At 35.7% G+C, this 11,775-nt stretch overlaps 1 protein-coding gene across 2 annotated transcripts; it reads left to right on the top strand.

Annotated features, from left to right (window-relative positions):
• LOC107630970 (autophagy-related protein 13b) lies at positions 1,555-5,795 on the top strand. Of its 2 annotated transcripts, none has more exons than XM_016334267.2 (4): positions 1,555-1,733; positions 1,864-3,230; positions 3,313-3,479; positions 5,041-5,795. In XM_016334267.2, the coding sequence occupies exons 2-4, from the start codon at positions 1,890-1,892 to the stop codon at positions 5,399-5,401; spliced, it is 1,869 nt and encodes a 622-aa protein (XP_016189753.1). In that variant the 5' UTR covers positions 1,555-1,733; positions 1,864-1,889; the 3' UTR covers positions 5,402-5,795. The 2 variants fall into 2 exon arrangements, with proteins under 2 accessions (XP_016189753.1, XP_016189752.1); XM_016334266.2 differs by having other exon boundaries at positions 1,861-3,230.

The raw sequence follows: 11,775 nt of genomic DNA, 5'->3' as shown, positions 1-11,775 counted from the left end.
TATCTTAATTTAATTTAAAATCATAAACTTTACAAATAATTTATTTAATTTTAAAATATTATCTGTTAAAATAAGAAATAATTATAAGTGTTACTAATTTATTCTAAATACTAGAATTTAATTTAATTCTGATTAAAATTTAATTTTAGATAGAATTTAATTTAATTTTATATCATAAATTTTTTTTCAAACAGGATGTAAATTTCACTTATCAAAAGCTACGTACAAGAAACACTACCTTCAGCAATACAACAATGCATTGCTCATTGAAATTTATGAACCAAGCATACTTGCAGATATTGTATTACCTTAAACATGTATCTTAAATCATAAAATCCCCTAATTCTTATCTTGTACTATAAACATATTCACATACCTTAACACCCTGAATCTCCACATAAAATGTAGAAAAAAATATTTGTGCTATATAATATTTGTTCTGGGATGGGTTAACTTGGATATGGAACTTTCAATGGAGGCGTGAGCTGTTCCAATGGGAGTTGGATCTAGTGAACCAGCTTCATAACACCTTGAGAATAGTTAAACTTGCGCTTGGGAGAGAGGATAGAGTTGTGTGGAAATATGATAAGCAGGGTATTTTTTCTACTAATTCATTTGTGCAGGTGTTGCAGGTAGAAATGGCTCCAGAGGATATCTCAAGCTACAGCTTCACTAGGTCAATTTGGAAAGGACTTGTCCCTCCTAGGGTGGAGTTATTTGTTTAGTTTGGCTTGATTGGCAGGGTCAATACGAAGGAGAGATTGCGTCGGTTCGGGGTTATTAGCCAAGAAGATTCTCTATGTGCCTTATGTAAAATAAGCGATGAAAATGATTACCACCTGTTTCTTGGCTGTAATTTCTCTTGGCAGGTCTGGTGTGCTTGGATATCTCATGTTGGCGTGCAATGGATATACCCGGGTACAGTCAAGGAGCATTTCCAGAGTTGGACGGAGGCATCAAGTAAAAAGGAGGAGCGCAAGAGTTGGATGGTGTGCTTTTGTGCCATTATATGGAACATCTGGCTGGAACGAAACCGGAGAATTTTTCAGAATAAAGAAAAAGAAGTTGAGGAGATTATCAACTTGTCTATTCAGAGCTACACTGAGTGGTTAGGTGCTGACCCCTTTAGTTGTTGATGGCAATGCCGGAGATGACAAAGGGTTAGATCAGTAGGTCTAGTTGGTTACTGCTTTGTATTTTATTTTTATTTAGTTATGTCCTCGCTCCACTTTGTGTTGAGCTCCTACTTTCAAAAAAAAAATGACAAAATATATGTATCTATGATCCACTATTAAACTAGTAAAATTAAAAATCTGAAAATATGAAATTTTATTAAAATTTGATTAGAATTTAACCGAATATAATTAATAATTTTTAATTATAAAAATAGTCGTTAGTTTATTCTGTTCACCGAATTTTAATTGATTCTTATCTTATCTTTTTTTAATTTAGATATTTGTTATGACTTGTGAACATCCCAAAAGACAAGATTTATCTGTATTATACTATTATCTTGTAATTAGAATGTGGTCGTTGAATATTATTCACAAAACAATACAGAAACAGAAGGGAGTGAGAGTGAAAGTGTGATGATGGAGTAAGTAAACTAAAACTAGTAAAGTGTATTCAGAGAGGGGTCCACTCCTTAATACTCTCTCTTCCAAATTCAATTCAAGATAAGGGAAGGGGAAACTCTACTCTACTCTTCTCTTCTCTTGTCGCCAAGGATTCAGGTAAATTCTATTTTCTTTCGCAATTTATTTATTTATTATTGCTTTCTCAAATTTTATAATTGTGTTTAAAACTGTGTTGCTGTTTTTTTGTCGTTGTTGTGTTTGTTTAATTGCCCCAACAACGTAGTAGTGTTAATCTTGTGGGGTGCATATTCAATGGCATCCTCACACTCGGAAGCTGCAAAGATGGAACAAATTATAACAGAGTTCTTTGCCAAAAGCATTCATATAATACTTGAATCAAGGGCACTTTCTGTCTCCTCACGTAGTTCCTGTCTTGATCAAGCTATCTCCTCTCCATGTTCCTCATCTTCCTCCTCCCCCAGCGTGCGCCCCAGGGATAAATGGTTCAATTTGGCTCTTCGTGATTGCCCTGCCGCCATAGATAACATTGACCTCTTGCGCCGCAACAATCTTGACTTTATAGTCATTGATGTTATTTTAGTGCAAAAGCCTCTTGGCTGGGACCCCATGAGTTTATCCCCCAAAAGGGTTTTTCCTAGGAGTTCTTCACTCAAGGAAAGATACCCTTTCAGCTGGAATACCGATCAGGAAGAATTGGGACTTGACACAAACACTGAAAAGATTGTAGAGAGATGGGTGGTTCAGTATGAGAGCAGGAAGACAAGGGATTCTAGTTCTGGTACTAGGAGGTCAAGTAATGTTTCTTTGCATGCCTTGTATAAGAAATCAACTTTACTTCTGAGGTCCTTGTATGCCACTGTTCGACTTCTACCTGCCTATAAAATTTTCAGAGAGCTAAATTCGTCTGCACAGATTCGTCCCTTTACTCTTGCTCACCGGGTATCTTCCTTTTGTGAGCCCTTCACCCGTAAAGAGGAAGCAGAAATGATGAAATTTGGGTTCACCCCTGTGGATGCTTCTTCTGGTAGGCTGTGCCTTTCGGTGATGTATCGCCCATCTGCATCGGATGTGAGCTCTGAACCTTCAACTCCGTTGTCCCCGCAAGTTATAACTGACTATGTTGGCAGTCCATTGCCAGATCCATTGAGGAGGTACCCGTCTGGATTGCCATCACATGGCTCTCCTTCGTCATTGCCATTTTTGAGGCGACATAGTTGGAGTCACGACCATTGGAGAGCCTCACCTCCTTCCATTACTTATTCACCTTCACCAACATATTCAGAATCTCACACGTCTATATCTAATGCAAGTTCTCGGCGTTTACCACCTTCAAGTTTGCCCCCTCATCCAACTGAGATGTCCTTGTTTCAGAAGAAGAATTCAGGTTTTGATGAGTGTTATCCCTCTCCATCACCTTCAATATACTATCCCGGGTCATTACCATCTAAACCACTTTTACGATCTGAAAGTGCTCCGGTCAGCATACCTAATGCTGAAGCTGCAATTTCCCCTGGATACCCCAACACTAACAGGCATAATTTGCCATCAACTCCTCCACTTAGAGGTTTAAGGTGTGTTTCTAAGAACGATAGAGGTGTGAACACAATGCAAACAGGTGCAACAGCTGAGAAGGTATGCTGCATACTAACCATATGAACTTTTTCGTTGGTTCGAACATATTGGATTTGTTAATAGGCCGCTATGCCTTTTGCAGTTGTTTCCTCTTGGAAAAGATGAACCTCGGAAATACTCTGGAATCAAGATATCAGCTTGCAGTTCACCACAAAGCTCAAGTAGGTCTTATCAGGATGATTTTGATGAAACTGATTTTTCTTGCCCCTTTGACGTCGATGATGATGATCTGACAGATCCAGGCAGCAGGTACTTTGTGAATTTGCTCAGATTTATGCTTCCTTATTTGCCAATCTCATACACAAGATATTTGCTTTGTCAAGTAGCTTACGGTTCCAATAATGTTGTTTGAATTTGTAAAGAAAATAGCATAATCACTATATAACGAGGGTAACTCAATTGAGCAGGAGAACTACATGCAATTGGAAGGTCATGTTTGGTCCAGGAAAGTCTAGGGTAATACTATTAGGTTCTCAGTGGATTGGATTTCAAAGTATATGCTATGTGAAACATAGTACTAATAAAGTAATAATACATAACAACCTAATAAATTTGAGCAGAATTTTGGGTTCTCTCAACAATCCTGCATAATGTAGTTCCCACACTGTATTTTGGATGCTGGATTCCCTCCCTAAATAGTTGTGTTATAAGCATTAGAAAAATGACAATCCAAATACCAGTATGAACAGCATAGGATGTACATGGATCCATACTGCATGCTTGGTAACTATGATTTTGAGCTCAACTAATTGTTGTCCATTGAGCTAAAATGGAAAAGATCGAATTATAGGTAAGAGAGAAAAAAAAAGAAAAAAGAAAGTAGTATTAAAAGTAGTTATTATTATAAATTGGTGAACATCACTGCTTGTGGAGAAAAACTTTGCATCTTCTTTTCCTCTTGATCTGTCCACTTGCTCCTTCAAATTGTACACATATTTTTAAGATTATATATCAATGAGTAGATACTGAAATGACTTAGATGCACTGTATGTTCTTGTTTATTCTGTCTCATCTTTGACATTGTTTCTTTTAATCCGCATTCAGTATTGAATGCTATCTATTCCAGAATAGATTCTTGTGGTATATGTATATTTTGAATTAATCAGCTTTCTGGTTCTGATTTTCTCCCTTTAATGGTGTCTCATCATTTTTAAATAACTCAATTCAACATTGGTTCATCCAACCTGTTCATTCACTATAAATGTATGTTCTTGTCTCATCTTTGACATTGTTTCTTTTAATCCGCATTCAGTATTGAATGCTATCTATTCCAGAATAGATTCTTGTGGTATATGTATATTTTGAATTAATCAGCTTTCTGGTTCTGATTTTCTCCCTTTAATGGCTTTAATGGTGTGTGCGAAGGTTTGGGAATAGGGTTAGTGATGTATCACTGAGTACAGTGTGTGAAGTGCAAAATACCACTTCGAGTAGTGTTGTATACTGTATACTGTATTTACTAGTCAGGGAGACCGGAAGGGGGTTGTCCCCACCCCTCTTCCCCCTTTCCTCTCCTTGACTGCTAGGTTTAGAGGGTGGGTTCTCCACTTCCCTTGGGTGCATAGCAGTGTCCATTCAGTCATTAGATTCGATATTTCATTCAAAACCTAACTTTCGTAGGCTCTCAAATTACTAGGTCATGTATGATCTCCTGACAATGAATCATATTTTAAACAATTGTAAATTTTCTAATATATAATATGTAATCTGAGTTGTTTTCCTTGGCTTTTTTAAAGTTGTGGGTGACTCTAAATATCTCGGGCGTAGTTCTGTTTTTCTGATGTTAACATGAACCCTTGTGCATAACCAGGGCGGAATCATTTGATCATGGTCATATGGCTGAGGCATTTGAAGCTGGAGGATTCCTTCCCATCAGAAAGTCCCAGGATGCTGCTGTTGGTGCGCTTGTACGTATGCTGAAGAAAGCACCACCTCTCCGGCAAGATTTCTCTACTTCTGAACACTTGTCACACAGCACACGCCCCGAAACCTGGAATGCTAACAACATTCAAGACATGAATCAGGCTCTAGAAGCACCAGTGCCAGCAAGCATGATGTCTTCCGGGCTCTCAGCAACAAGGAAAACAACAACTGATGCATTGGAAGAGTTTCATGGCTACAGAGAGATGAAAAACCTGTTGCTTACACGAGGTAGTAAGCCCCAGATATAGTATACCTGTGGCATGTTTGGTTTCTCTTTTGGAAATGGCAGAAGCTCTTCTGTTCAGCCTCTTCCCAAACTACAGTTTTGGAGTTCAAGAAGGGAAATTATACATGCTCTATTATGCTTCTGCCTAACAAGGTTCACAGTGAAATGGAATCACTAAAAACAAAAACACACCTTTTTACTTGATAAAATTAAGCTAATAGAAAGATATGTTCTTTTTCTATTTTGAAAATATGTGTAAATATGATCATCATGTGTGATCTAAAGGTTTTTGATCCAATGGCATGGTGTGCCTTATACTATGTAACACACATGCAAGTGCTAATAGTCAACTTCCTGTATATATATATATATATAACACGAGGCAGAAGCTTTATTTGCTATGCTATTTGATCTTATTGGCCAATCGTGTACTCAGTTTATGAACTTTGGTAAGGGTCTTTCATATCAAAGTATCATCTCTGCTGTTATTATAAGTCTAATTTTTATGAACATCATATTTATCATTTACAAATATATTAATGGCGAGTAATAGCCTGCACCGGTCCAATTGAGGAGAAGGATGCACCGGTGACCACTGACACAAGTTTTTGCTTTGGTGTCAGGTCTTTAGGTATTTTACAACATTGCCTATACACTACTGCATATAGTATTATGACACCTAAATTTATACATATTTTCATTCGCACCCCTCTGTATGAATGGGCTGTTGACTGAGATTTAGCCCATTTGGGAGAGCGACGAGATAAAGAGCGATGACCATAAACCAGCGTCTCAAGTGACGACGAAACCCTAAATGTAAAAGTCTGAGACTACCTGCGAAGGTTTCTGACTTGGGAATAGGGTTAGTGATGTATCACTGAGTACAGTGTGTGAAGTGCAAAATACCACTTCGAGTAGTGTTGTATACTGTATTTGGTATTTACTAGTCAGGGAGACCGGAAGGGGGTTGTCCCCACCCCTCTTCCCCCTTTCCTCTCCTTGACTGCTAGGTTTAGAGGGTGGGTTCTCCACTTCCCTTGGGTGCATAGCAGTGTCCATTCAGTCATTAGATTCGATATTTCATTCAAAACCTAACTTTCGTAGGCTCTCAAATTACTAGGTCATGTATGATCTCCTGACAATGAATCATATTTTAAACAATTGTAAATTTTCTAATATATAATATGTAATCTGAGTTGTTTTCCTTGGCTTTTTTAAAGTTGTGGGTGACTCTAAATATCTCGGGCGTAGTTCTGTTTTTCTGATGTTAACATGAACCCTTGTGCATAACCAGGGCGGAATCATTTGATCATGGTCATATGGCTGAGGCATTTGAAGCTGGAGGATTCCTTCCCATCAGAAAGTCCCAGGATGCTGCTGTTGGTGCGCTTGTACGTATGCTGAAGAAAGCACCACCTCTCCGGCAAGATTTCTCTACTTCTGAACACTTGTCACACAGCACACGCCCCGAAACCTGGAATGCTAACAACATTCAAGACATGAATCAGGCTCTAGAAGCACCAGTGCCAGCAAGCATGATGTCTTCCGGGCTCTCAGCAACAAGGAAAACAACAACTGATGCATTGGAAGAGTTTCATGGCTACAGAGAGATGAAAAACCTGTTGCTTACACGAGGTAGTAAGCCCCAGATATAGTATACCTGTGGCATGTTTGGTTTCTCTTTTGGAAATGCCAGAAGCTATTCTGTTGCAGCTTCTTCCCAAACTACAGTTTTGGAGTTCTAGAAGGGAAATTATTCATGCTGTATTATGCTTCTGCCTAACAAGGTTCACAGTGAAATGGAATCACTAAAAACAAAAACACACCTTTTTACTTGATAAAATTAAGCTAATAGAAAGATATGTTCTTTTTCTATTTTGAAAATATGTGTAAATATGATCATCATGTGTGATCTAAAGGTTTTTGATCCAATGGCATGGTGTGCCTTATACTATGTAACACACATGCAAGTGCTAATAGTCAACTTCCTGTATATATATATATATATAACACGAGGCAGAAGCTTTATTTGCTATGCTATTTGATCTTATTGGCCAATCGTGTACTCAAGTTTATGAACTTTGGTTAGGGTCTTTCATATCAAAGTATCATCTCTGCTGTTATGATTATAAGTTTATTTTTCATGAACATCTCATCATATTTATCATTTACAATATATAAATTGTGATAATAATGACATATTTATGTTGATATCTATAACAATACTTGATGGATCTATAAATATACTGAAAAGCAAATTACCTAAAATCTTATTGTATTCATTGTATTGGGTCTTTCTAAAATTGTCCTTTCTAGTAATACGGTCCAATTTTTCACTTTAGAGTTAGAGGCATGAAGTACGAACGTCATTTTCTTGATAGTATACTAAAAAACGAAAAAGTAAAACTGTGAACACAATCATTGGTTGTAGAAAGCCTTATTACCCCATACATTGACAGGTATATTATTTTAATTAACTCGTGTTTCAATTGAAAAAAGGGTTCTCACATAAATAAATTGTTTGAAAACTAATATTACGTGATTGTTATAGTGTTTTATATGTGCTTATTATTTTAATGTAAATCGGTTGTATGATTTTGTAATTTGTGTATAATGTGTGACCTAATCAACTTTTGTAGATATTATATTAACAATAATGTTCTGCATTTAAGTGATTTCACTAATTAAGTCCAACTAAATTGTTATAATTTTTTTTTACATCCACGCATTATTTATACGTAGCTGACGTTTAAATGTAAACAAGTTCCCACTTTTAATGTAAATAGCAAAATTTTTCTTTTTTTTCTTTTTCTTCTAAATTTACGCAAGCAGGTTCCTCTTCTTCCCTCCTCCTTCTCCTCTTCCTCATCCTCCTTCTCTCTCGATGTTGCGTTTTTTTCTTTTTCTTTTCCTTTTTCGTTACCTTTCTCTTTCGTTAGCGTCATCACCAATAACACTAACATTTTGCAAATATCTTTATTGGTTTTGATTTTCTCTATGCCATCATTAAATAATTTCAGTTCATTTCTTAGTTTATTTTGGTTTATTTGTGTGTTAAGTGAGGTTCACTTGATGCTGCTGATAAGTATTGACCAAATTTTTTATTTTGTAAGTAATTTCGTTTCATTTCTTAGTTTAATTGAGGTTCATTTGGATCCAAAAATGAATTCGATATGTTTTTGTTAATAATCGAGTCTTTTTTACTGTTTGTTCAAATCTGAACTAATTTCGGTTCATTTGTGTACTAATTGAGGTTCACTTGATACTGCTGGTAAGTATTCACCAAATTTTTTAGCAAAGAAGAATGAAATTATTTATTATCACTTTATTCAATTGCATTAGATTCTACTCCATTCCATTCAATTAATTCAGTTTTGAACAAGCAGTAAAAAGGACTCAATCATCAACAAAAACACATCGAATTCATTTCTGGATCCAAATGAACCTCAAATAAACTAAGAAATGAACCGAAATTACTTAAGGAATAAAAAATTTGCTCAATACTTATCAGCATCAGGTGAACATCAATTAACACACAAATGAACCAAAATTAGTTCAATTTTGAACAAGCAGTAAAAAAGACTCAATCATCAACAAAAATATATACAATTTATTTCTGGATCCAAATGAACTTCAATTAAACTAAGAAATGAACCGAAATTACTTAAGGAATAAAAAATTTGGTCAATACTTATAAGTAGCATCAAGTGAACTTCAATTAATTCACAAATGAACTGAAATCAATTCAATTTTGATCAAGCTGTCAAAAAGACTCAATTATCAACAAAAATATATCGAATTCATTTCTGGATTCAAATGATATCAATTAAAAGGAGGAAAAGAAAAATGCAACAACAATAGCAGCAATAAAAAAAATGACGATCGAGAGAAAACACGTGAATAAGAATAAGAAGGAGGAAGGTGAAGAAAAAAAAAGGAAGAACACGAAGAAGAAGAAGGAATGCAAAGACGAAGAAGGAGGAAAGCAAAGAAGAAGGAAGAATGCAAAGATGAAGACGAAGACGAAGAAGGACATGTTTGCATTATTGAAATGCGTTGTGTACACACTTGTGTAATAAAAGTAATTTTTGTTGAGTTTAAGGCAATTTAGTTGGACTTGGTTGTCAAAATTACTTGAATATATAGCTAGACTGTTATATTAGACTGGTCTTAAATTTTTTAAAAATTTAGTTGTCAGAGGTATATTTGAGTCTTTGCATGATTGTCAGAGTCTTTTGTGTCTTTCTAGTTTAGTTAATTATTTTGTTATCTTATGTTTTCTCTAAAAGATGTCTCATGTATTGCTCACTGAGTTTAAAGAAAAATTTGAAAGGAAAAGAAATAACAAAATGCATGAGGCTTGAGTTATATATTATGAGTTTTTCTAGTTACTTTGATGTGGGGGCATGTTCTTTAATTCCTGAATGTATGAATAAACAGTGCATATTTGATCTTGAAGTTAAGAATGTTGGTTCTTAAGGTACAACAACTTAGAGAAGTATTATGAATTCTCTAATTGAGTAAAACATTGATCCTTGAAGCAAAAAGACAACAAAGAGAAAAATAAGTTTAAAAGAGAAAAAGGTTCAAAGCTCTGTGCATCAATGGTTAGGAGGGTCAAAATTAATCTAAAACTCAAAAGAGTGGTTTTTCCTAACCATATGCTTGTGGTGGAATGTGTCAAGTAACCCTTGAGACAAAACACTAAGAGTTGTGACCAAATGCAAGTACAGAGTATGCCAAAGGCTCTGAGCACCACTGACTGAGAGAAATTAAAAGAAAAATTAGAATTCAAGGAGTTCCTCAGTTAAGTGCTTGTTTTGTTTTTGTATCAAGTTAAGCTTGAAAACAAAACACTTAAAGTTATGGCTAGGCTCAAGGTGCAAAGCACCAAGAAAAGAGAAGAAACAGTTGTGTTCAAGGATCTAGAGCATAAAGAAGAGAATCCATAATATCATCCGAGTTCTAGAACTGAAGGTTATCAATACTTCTGAACTTCAAAGGATAGTGAGATGCCAAACCTATTCAAAGTTAGAGTGTCATTAGCCCCACTCAGTACTTAGACATGAGCTTAAAGAAACACTCAAGGCTTGAGTGTTTTTCTCTTTTTTTTTCTTTGCCCTATACTGTTTTAGTTGCTTGAGGACAAACAACAGTTTAAGTTTGGTGTTATGATGCGTGAGCATCTTGTACCCTTTTTCCCTTTAGTTTCTAGTTGTTTTTAGTTAGAAATTATTAAGTTTTATATTATTTTAATGCAAAAGTCCCCCTTTGGATGCTACTTTGAGTTTTTCTGGTATTTTTGTGATTTCAGGTGAAATTCGGAGCAAGTTGGCAGAGTTTTGAGTTAAAAAGAGGAAAGTTGAAGCACCCCCTTTGGGCGCTAAACGCCAAGGTAGAGTTTAGCGCCAGCAAGCTTCACAACCAGGGACGTTTCTGCCCCCTTATGGGCACTAAACGCCCACCTGGCGTTTAGTGCCAGGCAGCCCGAGTTGAAGCCCACTCTTTTAGAGCATCTTTAGTGGATTTAGTTTCTATTAGTTATCTTTTATTTTTTTTTTGTAACTTTTATTTACAAACAATATCTTTTAGTTTTAGGATTTAATATTTTATTTTATTTTTAAATCAAATTAGATTAGATATAGAAGGGAAAAGATTCACCCTTTAAGGGTGATCTTCGGACCTTCAGATCTTGGCTCTTCCGCACTTTTCAGAATCCTAGTTTTCTTCTGTAAGCCATGAGTCACTAATCCTTCTTGATTAAGGTTAGGAGCTCTGTTTATTTCTATGGATTAAGACTATTATTCTTCTGTTTTAATCAAGTGACCAAGAGATTGGTAGTTGATGAAGTTTAGAGGAAACTAAATCACTAAGAGATTAGGGTTTAGTTAATTACAGTTTGCCATGAAATAAATCTTGCATTATTAAAATAGTTGGTAAGAAACCTTAATCCAAAAAAATAAACATCTCCGATATCTTAACTATTTTTCTCATTGATTTATACACCAAACGCACTTACTTGCTTTCTTTACTCTTGATTTATTGTTTAATGCTTTCAAAACCCACCCAAACAACCTTTTCTGCTCGCCTAACTAAGCCCATCAATTGAATATTGTTGCTCAGTTCCTCAGTCCTCGTGGGATCGACCCTCACTTACCTGAGTTATTACTTGGACGACCAAGTGCACTTGCCGATTTAGTTATGGATATTCCAAAAATCCGCACCAACAGGGCAGTAAATCAGCCCAACAACACAAAAACAGCTAAAAAGTTCAAATTACAGCAAAAAAGGAGAGTTTAACCACAGAAACAAAGACAACTACTTCCTCTCCATATCAAAAAATTTGCCATCCTAGATCATCTTGAAATCTCTAATAGCAGCGATGTAGAAATCGGG

Source organism: Arachis ipaensis, chromosome B03 (genome assembly GCF_000816755.2).
Source record: "Arachis ipaensis cultivar K30076 chromosome B03, Araip1.1, whole genome shotgun sequence".
In the NCBI taxonomy this organism is placed as follows: Eukaryota; Viridiplantae; Streptophyta; class Magnoliopsida; order Fabales; family Fabaceae; genus Arachis; species Arachis ipaensis.
This window is presented reverse-complemented; position numbering and strand designations above follow the sequence as displayed.

Coding starts and splice junctions, on each gene's coding strand:
- LOC107630970 (XM_016334267.2), top strand. CDS start 1,890: ATGGCATCCTCACACTCGGAAGCTGCAAAGATGGAACAAATTATAACA. Junction 3,231..3,312: donor CAGGTGCAACAGCTGAGAAG/GTATGCTGCATA, acceptor TGCCTTTTGCAG/TTGTTTCCTCTTGGAAAAGA. Junction 3,480..5,040: donor CTGACAGATCCAGGCAGCAG/GTACTTTGTGAA, acceptor GTGCATAACCAG/GGCGGAATCATTTGATCATG.